The following is a 21854-nucleotide window of genomic DNA, read 5'->3' on the forward strand; positions in this document are numbered from 1 at the left end:
AAACACACCCCGACCCTTTAAAACTAATCCCTTTGCTTCCCCCACCCTTCCAACCCCCCCAAAAACATTTTACAGGTACCTGGTGGTCCAGTGGGGGTCCCGGGAGCGATCTCCTGCTCTCGGGCCATCGGCTGCCACTAATAAAAATGGTGCCGTTGGCCTTTGCCCTTACCATGTGACAGGGTATCCGTGCCATTGGCCAGCCCCTGTCACATGGAGGGAGCACTGGATGACTGGTGCCATCTTTAAAAATGGTGCCGGCCATCCAGTGCTCCCTCCATGTGACAGGGGCCGGCCAATGGCACGGATACCCTGTCACATGGTAAGGGCAAAGAGCCATCGGCATCACCTTGCACTTATCCACATTAAATTTCATCTGCCATTTGGATGCCCAATTTTCCAGTCTCACAAGGTCTTCCTGCAATTTATCACAATCTGCTTGTGATTTAACTACTCTGAACAATTTTGTGTCATCTGCAAATCTGATTATCTCACTCATCGTATTTCTTTCCAGATCATTTATAAATATATTGAAAAGTACGGGTCTCAATATAGATCCCTGATGCACTCCACTGCCCATTCCCTTTCACTGAGAAAATTGTCCATTTAATCCTACTCTCTGTTTCCTGTCTTTTAGCCAGTTTGTAATCCACAAAAGGACATCGCCACCTATCCCATGACTTTTTACTTTTCCTAGAAGCCTCTCATGAGGAACTTTGTCAAACGCCTTCTGAAAATCCAAATACACTACATCAACTGGTTCACCTTCATCTACATGACTATTAACTCCTTCAAAAAGTGAAGCAGATGTGTGAGGCAAGACTTGCCTTGGGTAAAGCCATGCTGACTTTGTTCCATTAAACCATGTCTTTCTATATGTTCTGTGATTTTGATATTTAGAAACTTTCCACTATTTTTCCTGGCACTGAAAAGGGTTACATTAGCCACCCTCCAGTCTTCAGATACAATGGATGATTTTAATGATAGGTTAATAAATTTTACTATTAGGTCTCAAATATCATTTTTTAGTTCCTTCAGAACCTTGGGGTGTATACCATCCGGTCCAGATGATTTACTACTCTTCAGTTTATCAATCAGGCCTACCACATCTTCTAGGTTCACCATGATTTGGTTCATTCCATCTGAATACCTACTAGCTGTGGGGTCAGTAGAACAGGTTCGGGATGCTGTGAACTATAGCAGAGAAATCTAAAATGAAATCTAGTGAAAAGTTCAATATTTTTCTTTTAGTTCAAAACTTGTATTTATAAAAGTGAGTACAATAGTTCCTGCATGTATGGAATTGCAGTTTTTAAGAGAAACAATTTTCAGTAGATGCAACAGTATACGGAGTAGAATGCTGATAAGGGGCATTTGTAGCCTGGATTGATTTCATGCTTGAATGCGTTTGTCCAGCTAAATACCCATCTGTCACTTTGTTCCAGTTTGACAATTGGGTGAATAGGAATCTGAGCTAAGCTACAGTTATCTTTGAATTTGATGGGTCAAATCATTTGAATTGTATTTTGTATAAAGCTGCACAGAGTTGCAGCCTCTCTCATTATGTTTAATTTTTATATAGTAAAAGGGATGTGCATATAGGAGAAATGAAATAGGAAATGAAATTTTCTATTTCATTTCGGGTCATTTTTAAAATGAAATAATAAAAATTCCAAAGAAATTTCATCGGAATTGTGTTTTGTTTTAGAAATTGATGAAAAATAAAAAGTCATCCATTGGGTCTATGCCTAGGCCCAAAGCTGGGGTCTAGACTAGGGAATAGGCCAAGACCCAAAGCAGAGGCTATGGCCTACATCTAAGCAAGATGCTAGTGCCTTGGCCTAAGCATAGGCCGTGGCCCTATGCCAAGATCTCAGCAGGGACCCAGGCACAATGCTGGTGCATCGGCCAAGACCCAGGCCCCCAAAATGTTGCCTGGGCCGTGAAAATTCCCAGCCCCCAATTACCTGTTCAGGTACCTGAAGATGAGGCCAGGCCCAAGACTGATGGCAGGGCCCAGCCCAGAGACTGGGTCCAGATGCCTGAACCTCAACCCATGCCCCAGCCCAATGCCGAGGTCTGGCCCAGATGCTGGGTCCCAATGTCTGAACCTCAACCTCATTTAAAGAAAGAAGAAAGAAAATGAAATTGACCACCAGGCTAGGCTTTACCCTGGTCAGAGGCCCAGGCATCAGGACCTGACCTCCAGACTGCGTTCTGGTGTTGGATCTTGGCCCAGGCCCTTTTAATGTTTTGTTTTGTTTTTTTAAATGAAATAAACATTAGATAAAATTAAATTTGTGGGAAAACCCTACCCCCCAAAAAATAAAATGAAATATGAAATTAATGTTTAACTTCTGTATGTCCCTACTTAATATATTTATATAAAGTTACTGAAGTATTATTTTCAATTCTTTCAAATCCACTATAACCTGTGATTGAATAATCCATAAAATCCTATGCCCCTTAAACTTACAAGAAGTCATTTCAAATTTTGGTATCACATTCAAGCTGATCACCTCCTATCCAGTCAACTGGTTTATATGCTCTATTTTAAATCATTCAGTATTTTCAGAGACTCCTATTCACCTGTGTAAATATAACATTCATTTTCACCTGTAATTATTATAATGACCTGATTTATTAAACTATTGCTGTATATTTTTCATGAGACACTTTTAAAAAGATTGGGCTGGATTAAATGCAAGACTTGTTTTTTAAATGCAGAAATGTGGTAGCTTTATTGTGTAAATGTTAACTACCTAAACAGAGTTCCAGGTACATATACTTGAGCAATGTGATATACTAATGAGCTCACAATCCCTAAAAAAAAACAACAGATGAATTTAGCAAGACAATATTAAAAGTAATGGGAGATAAGGGTTTAGAGAATAACTAAAATATAGATATCTTTATCAAATTAGTATTTGCAGGAGTTGGCACAGAAGCTGGAATAATATAAAATGGGAAATACTTTCCAACTGATGCATTCTCTTTATAATTACTAACATGCTTCAAACTTAAAAGCACAAAAGATTTAAAATTGTAAGTATAGCAGCAGCTAGGAAACCAATCCCATGTGCATTTTACCACAATATACCTTCTCTGAATAAAGGAAACATTTTTCATTTGCTGTTAAATTATGTTTCCTTTGTGTACAGCTCAGAGGAATAAAGACAAACACTTCTCTTGTCAGAATGTTATTGTATCAACAATTTCCCCATAAGCCTGTAAGTTTATTTTTCATAGGAAAGCTCTCTGCAGAGTTTTCCTTTAAAAATCTGTTGGCGGCCTGGCGCAGTGGGAATTGTTTATCTTGTGTACTTTGCTGATGTAAAATGCATGCAGGGATTTCAACATGAAACCGCTTGTGCTCACTTTTAGGGGGCTTGCCCTGACCCTATATCCCTGTACTCCTTTGCTGCAAATTTTCAAAAGGAAATTCTGCAGCAAGTTTCCTTTTAAAAATTAGCTTGCAGACCCATGGGGGGAGGGGGAGGGGAAGGGGAATTAGCCAGATAAATGTTTTGAAAAAATGACTCATTTGTAAAAAGACTTCCCATACTGTCATGGATTGGAAAGTTATAATCTTCTGTTTTTCCTGTTGGCTGCCGAAAAAGAAAACAGCAAGTATTGGTCCATGTGAGGCCAATTAAAGAATTATTTAAGCTCCTTGGCAGAGTGCGCACACAGATCAGGTTAGGTCTCTACAACCTGCAAGAGGCAAGCTAATGAAACAGAGAATTGGCTCCCAAGGTAAAGAATATTTCCCAGAGTTTGTATAACATGCTGAAGAAGACAGATCTATCTACTCCAAACAAGAGAGCACTGAGAAAAGCTGGAATCAGTAAATAATTGCTACTGCCAGAAAAGTAAATTGTACAAATATACTTCCTTTCCAGGTCTCAGCTTAGCACTGAAAGTTGTGGTTTATAAAAAAAACTAATGCCCAGCTGGGAAAGAAAAAATATTCACTTTGCTGGGTCATCTGTTTGGACTTTCTCATGACATATGGCGGAGATTATCTGAAGGGACCATGAAGCAGGTATATTTGAATTGGCAACTTCGCAACTTGTAGCAAATTGGAGTTAGCTGGTGTTCAGCAAGTCATGCAGAAAAACTGGACACTGCCTGGCAGGTTTGTAATGCATCAGTTGATCAATTAGTGTAGAGACATCTTGGTTTCCACTAGATGACCCTAGCTCCCAGACCTTGGTTAGACATCTGCAGAAAGACCATGCCATTCAATAAACCCCCAAAAGCTTACAGGAAATGGAAATCCTTTAGTCGCTGGGGGGGGGGGGGGGGGGTTAGCCTATGTGACCAGGAGGCAGTATAGTTTTGCTTTCATGAAGGCAAGATGTGTGTTCAGTGTGCTCTCCAAATTAGGCCCTCAGTTTAGCAAAGAGGGACACAGGCACTGTCCTGCCAGTCTTTGTGATAGGATGGAGGGAATAGGGATAAAGAGAATGTGTTTTTCTATATTTGCTCAGAGAATTAGGATCTTTCTGTTTTAACCTGTGCCTTCTGGGGGACTGAGATCCCCTCTCCAGAGGTGCAGGAGGGATCTGTATACCCTTTCACCCCATCCAGAGGAGGTTGCAGAGACCTGCAAGAAAGATCTGTGTATTTTGGCAAGATTGAGTTTTACCATCTTTTGAGAAGGAAGCATTTTTTCTGCACCTCTTCCTTACCCAGGGCTGGATTTAAGAACTGTTTCAGTAGAGGCCTTCCTCCAGAAAGGTCCCCAGTCAATTCTTTTGAAGAGGATACTAAGGGAGGAGAAGAATATTTGGAGACCCCCAACTGACGTTTCCACCCCGGAACACAGGACATAGGCAGTAGGGATGTGAATCGTTTTTTGACAATTTAAAAAAATCGTCCGATATTTTTTAAATCGTCAAAAATCGGTACAGTGCGCGATACAATAGAAATTTTCACGATTTATCGTGAAAAATCATTACTCCCGTTAGTGACCACTAACGGGAGTTATTTGGGGGGAGGGCGGGAAAACCGGCACACCAAAACAACCCCTAAACCCACCCCGACCCTATAAAACTAATCCCTTACCTTCCCCCACCCCCCCCGAACCCCCCCAAAACTTTTTACGAGTACCTGGTGGTCCAGTGGGGGCGCGGGGACCGATCTCCCACTCTCGGGCCATCGGCGCCATTTTGGCTGCCACTCATCTTTAAAGATGGCGCCAGCCATCCAGTGCTCCTACCATGTGACAGGGGCCGGCCAATGGCACAGATACCCTGTCACATGGTAAGGGCAAAGGGCCATCGGTGCCATCTTTATGAGTGGCAGCCGACAGCCCGAGAACGGGAGATCGCTCCCGGGACCACCACTAGAGCACCAGGTAATTTAAAAATGTTTTGGAGGGATCGGGAGGGTGGGAAAAGTTAAGGGGTCATCTTTAAAGGGTCGGGTGGGTTTTTTTTTAATCGGGCCATCGGCGCCATTTTGAGTGGCAGTCAAAATGGCGCCGATGGCCCAAGAGCGGGAGATCGGTCCCCGCACCCCCACTGGACCACCAGGTACTCGTAAAACGTTTTGGGGGGTTCGGGGGGGGAAGGTAAGGGGTCAATTTTAAAGGGTCGGGCCTCGCTAAAAAAAATTGATGATGTGCATCGGAACCAATTCCAATTCACATCTCCAGCGATCAGATTTCTTTCTCCCTCCAGCCGAACCCGATCGTTAAGACTATCGGTCACATGATTCACATCTCTAATAGGCAGGTTGGAGCGTGCAGGAGGGATTTTAAAGGGTTACACATTTATGTTATGCGCCTAACCCTTTGAAAATCCGCACCTTATTGCACAATAACTCCGAAATTAGGGAACCCAAAATAAATACCCCCAAACCATTTTAAAAATGAAATTTAACAGATAATGACCCGAAACAAAAACAACATGAAAAAAAAAAATCTGTTCACATCCCTAGTAGGTAATGCATGAGAAAGGAAGAACATGATTTACTGGATTGTGTTAGTTATGTCCACAAATTTCAGATTTAAAAGTTCTTTAAAAAGAAAACTAAAGAAATAAAATCTGTATAACGTTAGCATTTGCATGTGTGACTGCACATGCTGCCATGCTCAAGGAGGAGTTGCTGCCCCCTCCCTTCCATATGATGTCTGTAAGCAGGAGACTCGGGGACCCTGTGCAGGAGGGTAGGAGGTATTTGACTGTGGTGGTACATGAAGGATCAGCCTCCTGGGAGTAAGAGGGGAAGCAAGAAATGAAGGAAATGTTACTGGGCAGGAAAGGGGAGAGAGAATGAAGAGGATGCTAGGGAGAAAGAAAGGTGGGGGGAATTTTGAGCAGGGGGAAAAGAGTGAAGGGCAGAGGAGATACTGATGTAGGCAGAAAGGAGGGAAATGTGTGTGGGAGAGGAAAGATGGATATACTGTGCTGGAGTCATTGCAACTGTGGAAAGAGCGAGTGCTGTACCAGAGCTGATTGGGGGGGGGGGGGGGGGGGGGGTGAGCACATCAATTGTAGTTTTCATGCAGGGTGCCAATTAGCCAAGAGATGGTCCTGTTCCTGGTGATCACAGCATTCACAAGATACTTTTAATTCATGACCATGAAGCTGAATTATTACAATGAAACAACAGCACTTACAGGGACATGTCTGACATCTGTTCCTTTGTCAGATTTAAAGGATGATTGTACGTTGTTATTCCATAATCTTCAGCATTCTTTGAAGCAGGTAAATTTCCACGTAGAATAGCATTGTTTGCAACATTAATGAATGATACAATAGCATGCCATCCCTTGTTATAAAACCACACCTTTAATGAAAAAAAAAAAGAATCAATATTTACTGATATCATATTAAATCACTTTTTTTTTCTGGTTTAAATGGTTGAATAAATAGGGGAAATTTTGAATAGCCCCTGTTGTTGAAAGGTACACAAGCATTTCAACATAAACCATTGTCCAAATTAAAAGACCCATGTTCAAGTCATATATATGCATTTCTACAGCAAATCCTGTATATTAAAGACCAAAGACTGACCATACAAATCCCAAAATTAAAGGCTAAACAAATTTTCCTATATTTTAAAGACCAATATAATTGTGACAGAAGAATATACTCCAATGCAACAGAGGTATTTGTTCAATAAAAATAATGTCTTAACCACAAAACGTGAGTAACATCCTACTATATGTAATCTCTAGGCTATATTCACACTAGAAAAGAAGATAGCTTTCCTTTAATTCTATATTATTGTGGCTTGTGTGGTGATGACATCTGCACAATCTTACTGTATTTACCTTTTCAAATGTATTTCTAATTATATAAATATTTGTTTTAAATTTATTCATCTTGCTACAAATATCCAATCATACTAAAGACATCTATTGGTAACATGTAAACTCAGCTAATAACTACTGTACTCTAGATGAAAAAAAAACCCCAGTGTGTTTCAAAGTTCAAGTAGCAGTTAGCAGTAGTATACTGGAAGGCATTTAAAATACAGTATATAAAATGGAAAACCAGGAAATTGGGAAAGCACATGGGCCGGACAAGGAACAATGGGAGGAAGAATCTGATATGAAACAAGGGAGAAGGAAGTTGAAAAACAACTCAGTGTCATTGTACAATTCCACATTGTCTATACAAAAATTCATTGACCAGGAAGCCACAATGATGAAGAAGACTTTGATGTGGCTCTTTGATGATCATGACTGATAATGAATTTACTGGGATATACTCTTTGCAGGAAAGGCAAGATAGGTGAAAAAGAAACATGAGTAGCTTTATATGTTAGGGACAAAAAAAAAGTCTGAAACACCAAGTGATGAAAAAGCAGGAAATTGCAAAATTCATAAGTTAAGAGGCAGTGTTCTATTGTGGATTGATAATAACAAGTGGTAAAAAGGCCAGAAACTGAGGATGGGACAAAATGGTCAGGTTTCCAAATGGAGAAAGGTCATTAGTGGAATACCATAGGGATCAGCTCTGGTATCTGTGCTATTCATAAATGATCTGAAAAAGGGAACAAGTGAAGTGATCAAATTTGCGATGACACAAAATTATTCAAAGTTGTTAAAATGGCAGCAGATTGCAAGGAACTGCAGAAGGACTGTTAAGCTCAGGCTTGTGGACCCTTGGGCCGATGAGAGGATGGAATACCTTGCGGAGGTTCCGTAGGTTCTCTCGTCGGGTGGCGAGGCAGAACAGAAGAGGAGCGCAGTTGACCCTCGGCTCTGGAGGCGGAGACGACTGCAGACAGATGAAGAGACTAGAAGAGGAGCTGAATCTTCAACCTTGGAAGTCTGTGGTCCCCCCAGGAGGAGCCCGTAGGGACCCAGACCGCTGGGACTTAGGTGGACCCCGAGGAGTCACTGTATCGGTGCAAGGGCTGACTGGAGCTTCACCCTGGAAGTCTGCGGTCCCCCCAGGAGGAGCCCGTAGGGACCCAGACCACTGGGACTTCGGCGTGCCTTTGGAGACCTAGTCCAGGAGGGGTCCAAGATCAGGTGCCAGAGAATCGCCGCTTACCAGGCCGAGATCACACACCGAGGGATCAACACTTGCCAGGCCGAGGTCATACCAGAGAATTACTGCTTGCCAATCCGAGTCACACACCAGAGAAGTACCGAAGCCAATCCAAAGTCAGGAACCAGGAAGACCAAGCTGAAACAGGAACAGGGATCCAAGCTCAAGAACTCACCAAGGTGGGCAGACAAGACAACGCTGGAGGACGTTGCCAAGTCAGAGAATGAGCAGAGGAAGCTCCCTTAAATACTTCCTCTGCTCAGGCTGATCCAGGACAGGTGAGGTTGTTAAAGGGATCAGGTCCCTTTAAATTAGTGAAGGGGGCACGGCCTTGCACCTAAAGATGGTGGCGGCCATCTTTGATTTCCTCCATGGAGGAAACGACTGCAGAACGGCGCGGGGGCAGAGCAGGGACGGCTCTCCCCCCGATGGTCAGGCCAGGGACCCGCGCTGGAGCATCGAGCACCCAGTCAGGGGTTTCCCCGGAGGCTGCCACGGTGGGCCACCACCGCGGCCCAGGTAGAGGACCGCGGTCGTGGCCTGCCACGGCACACAACAGTACCCCCCTCTTTAGGGCGCCTCCCCAGAGACCTGGGCTTAGCCGGGTGGTCTCTGTGGAACTGGTCCAATAGGCTCCAATCCAGGATGTTAGCCAATGGCTCCCAGGAGTTTTCTTCAGGGCCAAAACCCTCCCATGCCAACAGATACTCCCACCTTTTGCAATATTTTCTTACATCCTGGACCTCCCGAACCTAGTAGGTGAGGTCATCTTCGGAGGCGTCAGGTTGGGGAGTTGGAGGCATGCTGGAGGGCCATGACAATACCAGAGGTTTCAGGAGAGAGACGTGGAAGGTAATGTGTATCTTGAGAAATGGAGGGAGGTGAAGTTGATATGAGACTGCACCCCCTTGCCGGATGATGGGGAATGGCCCGATGAATTGCGGAGCCAGTCGTGATGATGGCAGCTTCAAATGGATAAATTGTGTACTTAACCAAACCTTTTGGCCCGGTCGGAGAGGAGGGTATGGCCTCCTGCCCTGGTCCGCATACTTCTTAGCTGCCTGACCGGCCTTGATCAGGGCACACTTCGTGGATAACCAGAGGCCATGCAGCTCTTCAGCCGAGAGCTGGGCTACTGGAGACGTCACTGTGGTGGGGACAGGCAGTGGTGGTCGTGGCTGATTCCCATAAACTATCTGAAATGGGGAGGATCCTGTTACACGGAGATATGGGAATTTAGCGTGAATTCAGCCCAGGGTAGCAGACTAGCCCAGTCATCTTGTTTCTCATTGAAGTATAGTCGGAGGAATTGTTTCAACGTCTGGTTAGTTCTTTCAGCGAGACCATTGGTCTGAGGATGGTAACCGGACGTATAGTCTAACGTAATGTTGAACTTCAAACAAAGGGCCCTACAAAACTTGGCAGTGAATTGTGGTCCATGATCCGAGAGGATGCGTTTAGGGAGGCCATGAAGCCTGAAGACGGTTGGACAAACAGCTGAGCCAGTTGTGGAGCAGAAGGCAACCCTGGCAATGGCACGAAGTGCGCCATTTTACTAAAACAGTCGATGACCACCCAAATTGCTGTGTTGCCGCTGGACGATGGCAGGTCTACAATGAAGTCGGTAGCCACATGGGTTCATGGTTCAGAAGGTGCAGGTAGCAGCTGAAGTAGGCTCGGGGTTAAACTGAAGATTCTCTTATGGCGGGCGCAGACCTGACAGGACTCCACATACACCCAGACGTCCTTGTTGACCTTTGCCCACCAATAATAGCGGCGCAGGTTTGTAGGGTCCGAGATTGTCCTGGGTGACCGGAACAACGGGAGTCGTGAGCCTATGCCAATACTTGTTTCCGCAGGCCTGGCAGAACCAGAGTCTTCCCAGGAGGGACGGTAGTGGTAGCCAACAAAAGGATGCGAGATGGGTCGATGATGAATCACGGTTCCTCAGAACCTTCCGCTGATTCAAATACACGTGAAAGGGCATTGGCCTTGGCATTCTTCTCTGCCAGTCTGTAGCGGAGCACAAAATTAAACCAGGTAAAAAACAGAGCCCAGCGTGCTTGCGGGGGTTGAGTCATTGTGCTCGGTGCAAGTATTCAAGATTCTTGTGGTCCGTGTAGACGGTGAATTGATGTTGTGCCCCCTCTAGCCAGGGACGCCATTCCTCGAGGGCGACCTTGATCGCCAACAACTCCTTATCGCCTATGGTGTAATTTCTCTCTGCTGGGGAGAACTGGCGTGAGAGGAAGGCACATGGACGAAGTTTGTGAGTATCAGACGTCTGACTCAGAATGGCCCCTATGCCTTCCGATGAGGCATCTACCTCAATGATGAACGGTCGTTGCGGATCTGGATGTCGAAGGCATGGTTGCTGCAGGAACGCCTCCTTGAGGCGATGAAAGGCGGTCTCCGCTCCCAGAGGCCACTCCTTGCAATTCACGCCTTTTCGGGTCAGGGCCGTCATTGGGGCCACTAAGGTCGCATAGTGGGGAATGAATGAGCGATAATAATTTGCGAACCCCAAGAATCATTGGAGCGCCTTCAGTCCGGACGGCTGGGGCCATTCCCAAATGGCTTGCAGCTTCTGAGGGTCCATATGGAAGCCATATGGACCCTCAGAATCCAAAGTCAGAACCATATGGATGATGTATCCCAAGAAAGGAAGGGACTCCTTCTCCAAGAGGCACTTTTCCAATTTTGCATATAGCTGGTGTTCTCGGAGACGTTGCAACACCTGGATAACATGTTGATGGTGCGTCATCAGGGAATCCGAAAATACTAAAATATCATCCAAGTATACTACTACGCACTTGTACAGGAGATCACGGAATATCTCGTTCATGGTGTTCTGGAACACCGCGGGAGCATTACAAAGCCCGAACGGCATCACTAAATACTTGTAGTGGCCGTCTCGGGTATTGAAGGCTGTCTTCCACTCATCACCTTCTTTAATTCAGATGAGGTTGTAGGCCCCTCGAAGGTCTAATTTGGAAAAGATCCTTGCCCCTTGTAGCCAGTCAAAGAGCTCTGAAATAAGGGGTAACGGGTAACGATCCTTGACTGTAATGGCATTTAAGCCTCGGTAGTCAATACAGGGACGAAGACTCCCGTCCTTCTTTGCAACAAAGAAAAAGCCAGCCCCGGCCGGGGATTTGGATTTCCGGATGAAGCCCTTCTCCAGATTCTCCTTGACATACTCACTCATAGCCTGCGTCTCCGCGGGTGAGAGGGCATAGGTGCGACCCCGAGGCGGTTCAGTGCCAGGAAGGAGCTGGATGGCGCAATCGAACTTCCGATGGGGAGGAAGAATCTCTGCCCTTTTCTTCGAGAAAACGTCCACGTATGCGACATAAGGGGCTGGCAGGTTTGGGAGACTGGTGGAAGCAATGGGGCAGGATGGTGGAACCACAGAGCAGAGGCAGTTATCGTGACAGCTCGGGCCCCAACGAGCTAGCTGCAAAGTCCTCCAATCGAACTGGGGCTCGTGCTCCTGGAGCCAGGGGAGACCTAAGACGACCGGATGGATGGAGTACTCCAGGACATAGAATGACACCTATTCTTGATGCAGTACCCCAGCACGCAGCGGGACAGGAATTGTGGTGTGTGAGACCCATTCGGGGAGAGGTTTCCCTTGAATCAAGGAAATGACCATCGGGGCAGGGAGACAAACTTGTGGAATCTTTAGATAATCCACTAGGCCTTTCATAATAAAATTTACGCCAGCGCCGGAGTCCACTAGGGCTAGCGTGTAGAACTCCCCATCAGTCGAGGTTAATGCCACTGGCAACATTAGCGGAGGTGAGGGTGCAGTACGGCCAAGGACGAGACCTCCTTCTGGTCCTAGGCCCAAGAGTTTTCCGGTCGTACTGGACAGGTGGCTATCCGATGGCCTGCCGTGCCGCAAAAAAAGCAAAGTCCTTCTCTCTCACGCCGCCGGCGCTGTTGAGGAGACACTCTCCCATGACCCAACTCCATGGGCTCTTCGGCGGGTGCACGAAGGGCTTCAGATGCACTTTTGGAGGAAGATGAGGGCCATCTCGCTGGCCTGACTACCGGAAGGCGAAACCGCATCCGCTGATCCATTTGATTGGCCAATTCTATCATGCCATTCAGGTCGTCTGGGAGTTCTTTCGCCGCTAGCTCATTCTGCAGGCTCGAGGATAGCCCTTCCAAGATGATTCCATGTAAACAATCCTCTCTCCAATTCAGCTCCGCGGCCAGGGTGCGGAACTCTGTCGCATACTTGGCTACGGTCCGAGTACCCTGTCGTAGTTGAAGTAATTCCGAAACCGCAGTGGGCTGTGACGGGTTTGTCAAAAGTCTGTTGAAAGGCAGACAGAAACTGACTTAAGTCTTCGAAAACAGGATCCCTTCTCTCCCACAGATGAGAGGCCCATATCAGGGGCTTTCCATCGAGTAAAGACATAATGTAGCTGGTTTTGACCAGGTCACTGGAGAACTGCGCAGGCAACAAGGAAAAATGGACCTGGCACTGGCTGAGGAATCCTCGATACAATTTCGCATCTTCGGCGTATCGAGAGGGTGCCGGGAGTTGAGTGGGCGTTACTGACCCCTGGTCGTCCCTGGAGCCCTGGACGGCATGAGGCTGGATAGGGTACCTCCTTGAGCCCCAGGTGGAGATGGCAACATAGGGCTCGAGGGCCCTAATGCCTCAAGGCATTGGGTCAGTCCTTATACCGCAGCGACCAGGGCGACGAGGGTCTGTTGTTGATCCTTCAGGCATTGGGCCATTCCAGGAATGGCCTGGCGGGCAGATACCTCCACCGGGTCCATGGACTTGGCAATTTGTTAAGCTCAGGCTTGTGGACCCTTAGGCCAATGAGAGGATGGAATACCTTGCAAAGGTTCCGTAGGTTCTCTCATCGGGTGGCGAGGCAGAACAGAAGAGGAGCGCAGTTGACCCTCGGCTCTGGAGGCGGAGACGACTGCAGACAGATGAAGAGACTAGAAGAGGAGCTGAATCTTCACCCTTGGAAGCCTGTGGTACCCCCAGGAGGAGCCCGTAGGGACCCAGACCACTGGGACTTAGGTGGACCCCGAGGGGCCGCGGTATCGGTGCAAGGGCTGACTGGAGCTTCACCCTGGAAGTCTGCGGTCCCCCCAGGAGGAGCCCGTAGGGACCTAGACCGCTGGGACTAAGGCGGGCCCTTGGAGACCTAGTCCAGGAGGGGTCCAAGATCAGGTGCCAGAGAGTCGCCGCTTACCAGGCCGAGGTCACACACCGAGGGATCAACGCTTGCCAGTCCGAGGTCACACCAGAGAATTACTGCTTGCCAGTCCGAGTCACACTCCAGAGAAGTACCGAAGCCAATCCAAAGTCAGGAACCGGGAAGACCAAGCCGAAGCAGGAACAGGGATCCAAGCTCAAGAACTCACTGAGGTGGGCAGACAAGACAACGCTGGAGGACGTTGCCAAGTCAGAGAATGAGCAGAGGAAGCTCCCTTAAATACTTCCTCTGCTCAGGCTGATCCAGGACAGGTGAGGTTGTTAAAGGGATCAGGTCCCTTTAAATTAGTGAAGGGGTCGCAGCCTTGCACCAAAAGATGGCGGCGGCCATCTTTGATTTCCTCCATGGAGGAAACGACTGTAGAATGGCACGGGGGCAGAGCAGGGATGGTTCTCCCTCGATGGTCAGGCCGGGGACCCGCACTGGGGCACAGAGCACCCGGTCAGGGGTTCCCCCGGAGGCTGCTGCGGTGGGTTGCCGCCATGGCCGAGGTAGAGGACCACAGTTGTTGCCTGCCACGACTGCGGGACACAACAAGGACATTGTGAAACTGGAAGACTGGGCATCAGAATGGCAGATGACATTTACTGTGGAAAAATGCAAAGTAGTGCACAAAGTGAAAAATAATTCCAACTACAGGTACACGATGCTGGGTTCTGTACAGGGAGCCACCACCTAGGAAAAGGACCTTGGAGTCCTTATGTACAGTACATTGAAATACTTAGCTCAGTGTACAGCAGCAGTCAAAAAAGCAAATAGAATATTAGGAATGATCTGAAAAGGAATGGAGAATGAAATGGAAAATATTAGGGATGTCAATTGTTTTTAACGTTCAGGTCGGACTTCGGGTCGGGTGCTCGACAGAAAATTTAGTTTTCTTATGGCTCGTTTTTTTTTCGGCATTTTTCAATGAAGTTCATTAGTGCGCACTAACAACCAGTTAGTGCGCACTATCATAGTATTACTGCGCACAATAAATCAACCAAGATAGTGCATGCTAGCTAGATGTTAATGCGCATAAAGGCTCATTAGTGCACACTAACAGGTTAGTTAGTGCGCCCTAATAAAACTTACAGCGCACTAAGTGGCAGATTTTAGAAAAGTACACGCACGCATACTTTTGTTCATGCACCCGCACAAAATTGGCAGCCATCGCGCACCGAGCCGCGCAGCCTGCCTCCGTTCCCTCCGTCTTACCCCACCTTCCCCTCCCTTCCCCTACCTAACCCACCCCCGGCCCTAACTAATTCTCCCCCCACCTTTATTCCAAAAGTTATGCCTGCCTGAGGCATGCCGGGCCGGCTGCCGGCATGCCATGTTCTCGTCTAGGGGCTGGTCTGGAGGCCACGGCCATACCCCCAGGCCAGAACCATGCCCGTGGCCCCATCCCCAGAACGACCCCGATGATGCGCCGGCCGCGACATGTCCCCAGCATGCCTTCATCAGGCCCCCGACACGGCCCCCAGGAAAGCCCTGGGACTTACGCGCATCCCGGGGCTTTGCACGCGCTGGCAGCCTATGCAACATAGGCTCAGCATGCGCAGGGGGAGCTTGGGGTGGGTTTTTAGGGGGTACATGCGTATCTTATGTGCGTACCCCTTTGAAAATCTGCCCCTAAGTATGTAGTAGTGCACTGTAACTAATGTTAGTGCGCACTAAAAAGTTGCAACTTAATAATTAAAAAGTATCAGTTCAGAGGAGTTTCTTAGCTAGAAAGACAGTGTGCACTAACAGCGTTGCTGCGTACTAACAGATATAAAGTGCGCAGTAAATCCGTTAGTGCGCACTAACACAAAATACAAATTTTTGCCTCATTTTTGGCAAAATATGCTTTGGTTTTTGGGGCTAATGACCAATCACGAATTAGACAATATCGTTGATATTGTCTAATTCGTGAAAAACAAATGCACATCCCCAGAAAATACTATATTACTTCTGTATTGAGCCATGGTGGAACCACACCTTGGGCATTGTGTGCAACTCAGGTCGCCCCATCTCAAGAAAGACATAGCAGGTACTAGAAAAGGTGCAGAGAAGGGTGAGAAAAATGATAAGAGGCTACAAAGGCTATGACTCCTTCATCTTAGAAAGAGATGGATGAGAGGGGACATGATAGAAGTTAATGAAATCATGAGTGGGGTGCAACAGATAAATAATGGATAGTTACCTACCCTTTCAAATAATAGTAACCATCCAGCAGATTCAAAACAGATTGTAAAAAGTACTTTTTCAGTCAGTGCCCTATCAAGCTGTGGAATCTACTGACAGAGTAGACATGAGAAAGACGATTAACATGGATTTAAACGAGGTTTGACAAGTTCCTGCGGGAAGTCCATAACATAATATTAGCCACCTAGACTAAAGAAAGCTATTATTATCCCAGGGTGTAAGTAAGAGAAATTAGATAAACTTTATGGGATCTGCCAGGAATTAGTGACTTGGATTGGTCACTGTAGGAGACAGTATGCTGGGCTCAATGGCCCTTGGTCTGACCTGGCAGCACAATTCTTAAGTTCTTATGTTGTGGGTTGTCTTACAGATATATAAGGAGTTTAATATTTAATTGTTTAATGTTTAATCAAGCATTCTCCTTATCCCAATAACTTTTCTTAACTTTTCAACAATCGACCTCAGGCCCAACTCATTCAATTCCGAATTTATCCTCCTATATTATATTGTATTTAAATTGTACTCTCCTTGCTCCATTGAAATTATTTATTGCTCTCACTAAGTTATTTTATTTATCTCCAAGTTAAATCTTCCCTGTTCTCTGTAAGACATAATTCTATATTCTGTCAATTTTTATTGTTACAATGTAAACCGAATTGATTAGTAACTTTGTTACTGGAACTTCGGTATATAAAACTGTTAAATAAATAATATTTACCTAATAGGAATGTGCATGGCTTCTTGTTTTATTTTTAACTTTTTTTATTTCTTTAGTTTTTTTTTTTTTATAATTTGTTTTTTTTTTTCATTTATGTATTGTTTTAAGTGTAAACTAACTCAAATAGTGTGCATTAATTTGAAACAGTGTGCCATATTTCGAGTCAGTATGCACTAAAAGAAAAACAAAAAAATACGCTAAATTGTGTGGAGTAATAATGTCACTTTATTTAAAAAATGACATGAAATGATACAGATAGTATCAATGACTTTGTCTCTCATTTCAAATGAAAGTGCATCCTTAATGATATAAGTGTAATCTATAAGCCTCCATCATAAGGGGGAGAGGAGGCTCTAGATGTGCTAGAAGACATCAAAAGGGTATCATGTAAAGATGAGGTGCTGTTAATTGGGGGCTTAAATCTACCAAATGTAGATTAGAAAGTTCCAGCTTCTGAATCAGTTATGAATATATTATATTTTATTTATTTTAATGCATTTGTTACCTGCACATTCCAATGTTCTAGGCAGGGTACATAAAACAATTCAAAATCACCAATCAGATAAAAACATACCTTGCAAACACTGGTTTCCTTAAGACCTAAAGCAGCCAAGTTTCCCTAAATTTCTGTCATCCTCTGTGTAGTGTAGCCAGAATTCCAGGCTTTTCACACATGAATCATATTCATACCCCCACTGCGACCCAAAAATTTGATCAAAGATAAAGGCCTTTAGTCACCTCCTAAATGTTCACGGTTCATCCGGAAAAGTGTTCCAAAGTGTTGGGCTGGCCATTGTAAAGGTTCTAGTGTGGGTTTCATCTTAAGCATTCTATTCATGGTGCTGGCACATTCTCAAAGGGAAAGGCCTGAGGTGGAAGGAAACAGTTGGGGACCCGGTCTGGGTCTCAGGAGAAGGAAGTTGGTGATGAATCTTGCTCCACAGCTGATGGAGGATCAAAGGAAGAAGAGGCGTATAGGCAGCAGGGCCTCATTTATGAAGCATTTTTTTATAGATGAAGAATAGGAAAAAAGTGTTCATAGATCAGGCCCGAAGTTTATTAAGAATGCTAGAGATGTCCTGGAACACTGCCAGGAATTCAGAGTATGAGACCAAAAAAAGAGAGGTACCCTGATGCAATGAGGTGAGTACCTGATTCAATTGGAAGCTAATGTTGAGGTGGTAAGAGGAAGCTGAGATACACTATCGTTTAAAGATGAGATATTGTCTATTTTGGATTTTAGTGATATAATGCAGAAATGTGAATAACATATTTCTAATGGAAAAAGGAGGAGGAATAATATACAGTTTAGAGAAATCTTGAAATAATTCTCTGGGATTTTTAGTGTTCTTTGACAGCTATTTTTGATTTGGGGTTTAGTTTTCTTATTTATTATGGACAAGGCAACATAAAACTGTTAAATAAAAAAAAAAGAAACTGAGTAGCTTGGATTTGACAGATAGTCTTTTTTTCTGTCATCTACTATATCATAATGTATATCCATGATGTATATCTCATACTTTTGATTTAAGAAGCAAGTTCATTTGAATATTTTTGGTTCTTCTGAAAGCTAAACCCATTCATGGAAACCTCAAAGATTGGATTTTAGAGAGCTATAAATGAACCTTACTATTTTAAAGAAGAAACATATTTAAAGACCTATCATACCAGTAAGCCTAACAGACTGAAATTTGCTGAATCACGTAGCTTAATTATAACAGATGTTTAAATTGGCCTCTTATCACTGCATTTGGCCATGATAGATGATGAAGCTTATTTGATGATGAAAAAAATAATTGGAAATTAGGAATATGCATTTATTGTATTTGTTCAAATTTTTTACCGCTTTACCAAGAGTATCCAGAGAAGATTACATAAAATGAACATTAAAATTTATAGAATTGTACAATTTATTAAAAAAATCCACAAACACAGAAAATAAAACCTAAAACAACCACCAATGACATATTATAAATACAAACAACAAGAGATATATGAAAGTGACAAGATTTCATGAAAATACAATTAACATTAAAACTAATTTCCATGTACTTTATATAATACCTTGACATTATGTTTTGTACCAAGCCTCTTCATGAACGTTTCAGTGTCTTGCAGCATTTGGTCAGTTGTGTTATGCTAAAAATAAGTTTAATAAACAAGTAGTTAGGCTATTAAATATATTTATTAAATATTGTATTTCCTGACATTTTTCTCCTCAGTTTAGGCTTCTCTGCCTGCAAAATAAAAGAAAAAGGGATGCTTACAAGTTTTAAGAAAAATAAATAATGTTTTATTTTTATCTAATAATTTATGCTGGATCATTCTATATTCCACCAACTAGAGTTGATGTGTGAGACGATGTTGACTCTTAGACAGAAGAGGACAATTTTTTATTGGACTTATAGGAATGTTATGTAAAAACAGCCTAGAGTGTTGATTCTCTCCCATGAATTAACTCCATTTGACAGATTGAAGAGTAAGGAATGAAACCTTCCTAGGTAGGGCAAAAGATATCCAATCTGAGAAGAGAGACCCTTCAATCATTTTAAACATATTACAGAGGATTTAGTCTTATCCTTATCTTATGAGCATCTGACATCAACATGAATAAGATTTTTTGAACTGAAATCACCCCCCCCCCCAAAAAAAATTGTAGCTTGCTATTTTTCTTAGAGACATTTTCCAGAACTGTCCATATATGACTAGCCAAAATTATTTTTCCTCATTTCAGATTGCCTTCACAGTCTTCCTCTGTCCTAGAAGGAAAGGGAGGGAGGGAGGAAGTCCAGTGAATAGTCATTTTTATTAAGGGGTGTAAACTGTGTATGGGTCTGAGAAATCAACCCACTCAGTGACCAAAATAGAGAGGAGACGGGCTGCATGAAAATCTATCCTACATTATGGGAAACATGCCTCTAAACCTTTAAAGAATGCCTGGGATATAATCCACAGTTTCCCCAAAGAATGCTGACATTATGTTTCTGGAAAACATTGAAAGCTTATAAGTATAGAAAAATGTGGGTGTTACATATTTTTTTGTGCTTTCCTGAATCTCCTCATTCATGTGTCTTCATCTTTTCAAGGACAATTTTGTGCTTTCCTGACACACAAAGTACCAAAATCTTCCTTTTGTGTGTTTAGTTAGATATTTGAACCCCTTCCTACAATCCTCTGGCATTTCAATTGAACTTTACATTTTATTCAGGAGATATCACAAGAAGAAGAATCACAGGACTTAATGTGCATGTTAAGACTGTCCCTTAAGACATTAGTAAGATTGTGCTAAGAATAGTGTATTCTTACATGTAAAGGAGGAAGCATCATTTGTAAATGAGGATTAATTTTATTGGGCTTAGCATGTCTTAAAATTCCAGCTGAAAATTGGCTAGAAGTGAACGAGCTGGTTAGCTGGGCAAATTTCCTCCCCCTAACTTCCCCATAAAGATTGTTTCCCCCACCACACAAATCACACAGTAGGGATGTACAGAAGAAAAAAAATGTGTTTTGGTTCATTTATTCATTTCATTGGGACCCCAATTTGTTTCATTAATTTCAAAGCAAATAAAATAAACCAGATGTTTATTAGTTTGATTCATTTTTCATTTGCCATTAAAGTCAATGGGGGAAGTATTGCAGCCTATTTTTGGCTGAAGAATTGGGGGTTTTATAAGGATGTGAATTGTTCATGGGGTTCTCTTATCGTTTTTGGGAAGGGCGGGAAAAACAGCACACTAAAACAACCCCTAAACCCACCCTGACGGCGCGGGCCATCCAGTGCTCCTATCATGTGACAGGGCCAGCCAATGGCACGGATACCCTGTCACATGGTAAGGGCAAAGGGCCATTGGCGCCAGTTTTATTAGTGGTAGCCGACGGCCTGAAAGCGGGAGATCACTCCAGGGACCCGCCCGGACCACCAGGTAATTTTAAAATGTTTTTTGGGGGGTCGGGAGGGTGGGGGAAGCTAAGGGAGCTGTTTTAAAGGGTCGGGGTGGGTTTTTTGTTTATCGGCTCGGGCGCAGCCGATAAAACCCGATCGGGCTGCACGATTCTAGGGTTTTACCAATTTGGGTGAAACTTCTGGGGAGCAATCATCAGAAGGGGAAAAGAGCTCCAAGATACTTAGACTGTGGCAAAGTGGCACCAAAGTGGCACCAAAGTGGCATGTATAGCCTAAGGCACCATAAAGGGGCAAAGGAGTACCAGGAGTGGCAACAGTGCTTTAACAGAGGTGCAAAGCAACAGCGAGAGAGTCAAAAACACCCCACAGCTTCAAAAGAGGTCACCAATAACAGTTGCATGAACCCTCGAAGGCAGTACGAGAGGCAAAGTGGCACGACAAGTGGCATCAACATCCTACAGCACAATGAAGGGGGAACATAGCAAGCAGAAAGACTAGCACCAACACACTGAGGAACCATGATAGTGGCAAGAACACCACAAGGAGTTGAGTGAGTCATCTGGTGTATGGCAGCAAGGCAGAGTGGCAGAAAGTTGAAAGGGGCAAGATAGGCTGGCACAGTGGAGGTTCTCAGGTCCCTGTGGTGTTGATAGGGGCAAGACAGGCAGGCACAGTGGAGGTAGACAGGCCCCTCTGGTCTTGATAGGGGCAAGACAGGCAGGTATAATGGAGGTAGTCAGGTTCCTGTGGTGTTTATAGGGGCAAAACAAGGAGACAAGACAAGATCAGGCTCAGCCTGCGGATGGTGTTAGGCAGGTGGGTGGTAAACTCCATCTCAGGCTAAATACTGGCACGAGACTGATAGTTAGCAAGTACCATAAGGGAAAGTTGAAAAGAACTCTGAAGAGAGAGTTCAAGAGGGCATGAAACCATTAAGAGGTCGATTGGACCAGGGCGGCGGATCACCCTTGGGCAGGGAATGCCTCCCGGATGGCCTTGGCCCTCGCAGGGTGCATTTATTCCATGGCGGTGTGCCGTGACCGGCTCCGGGTTGGCTGGGAAGGCCTCGGGGGGGGGAGCAGGTGGCTCGCCACTCCGACTGCACATGTTATAGCCCCCTCCCGGCAGCAGCTTTGCCATTTCCCCCGGGCTGAGGGAGATGACTGCCACCGTGCCCTCCTCCGGAACCCCTCTCCCCCTACCCCACCAAGACCTTCCCAGTCAACCAGGAGCCAGTCATGGCAGTCACGGCATACCGCCATGGCATGATAGATGGGGCCAGGACCATCTATCATGCC

At 44.8% G+C, this 21854-nt stretch overlaps 1 protein-coding gene across 1 annotated transcript in view; it reads right to left on the minus strand.

The window, feature by feature from the left end:
- LOC115096270 (ATP-binding cassette sub-family A member 1-like) overlaps positions 1-21854 on the minus strand; it is a 618744-nt gene that overhangs the window by 171545 nt on the left and 425345 nt on the right. Inside the window, exons 24-26 of the mRNA XM_029610773.1 lie at positions 18717-18791; positions 6635-6798; positions 3820-3828 (exon numbers count right to left, since the gene is read on the minus strand). Of these exons, the coding sequence (XP_029466633.1) occupies positions 3820-3828; positions 6635-6798; positions 18717-18791 (248 nt within the window). The remainder of the gene's footprint in view (positions 1-3819; positions 3829-6634; positions 6799-18716; positions 18792-21854) is intronic.

Source organism: Rhinatrema bivittatum, chromosome 1 (assembly GCF_901001135.1).
Source record: "Rhinatrema bivittatum chromosome 1, aRhiBiv1.1, whole genome shotgun sequence".
In the NCBI taxonomy this organism is placed as follows: domain Eukaryota; kingdom Metazoa; phylum Chordata; class Amphibia; order Gymnophiona; family Rhinatrematidae; genus Rhinatrema; species Rhinatrema bivittatum.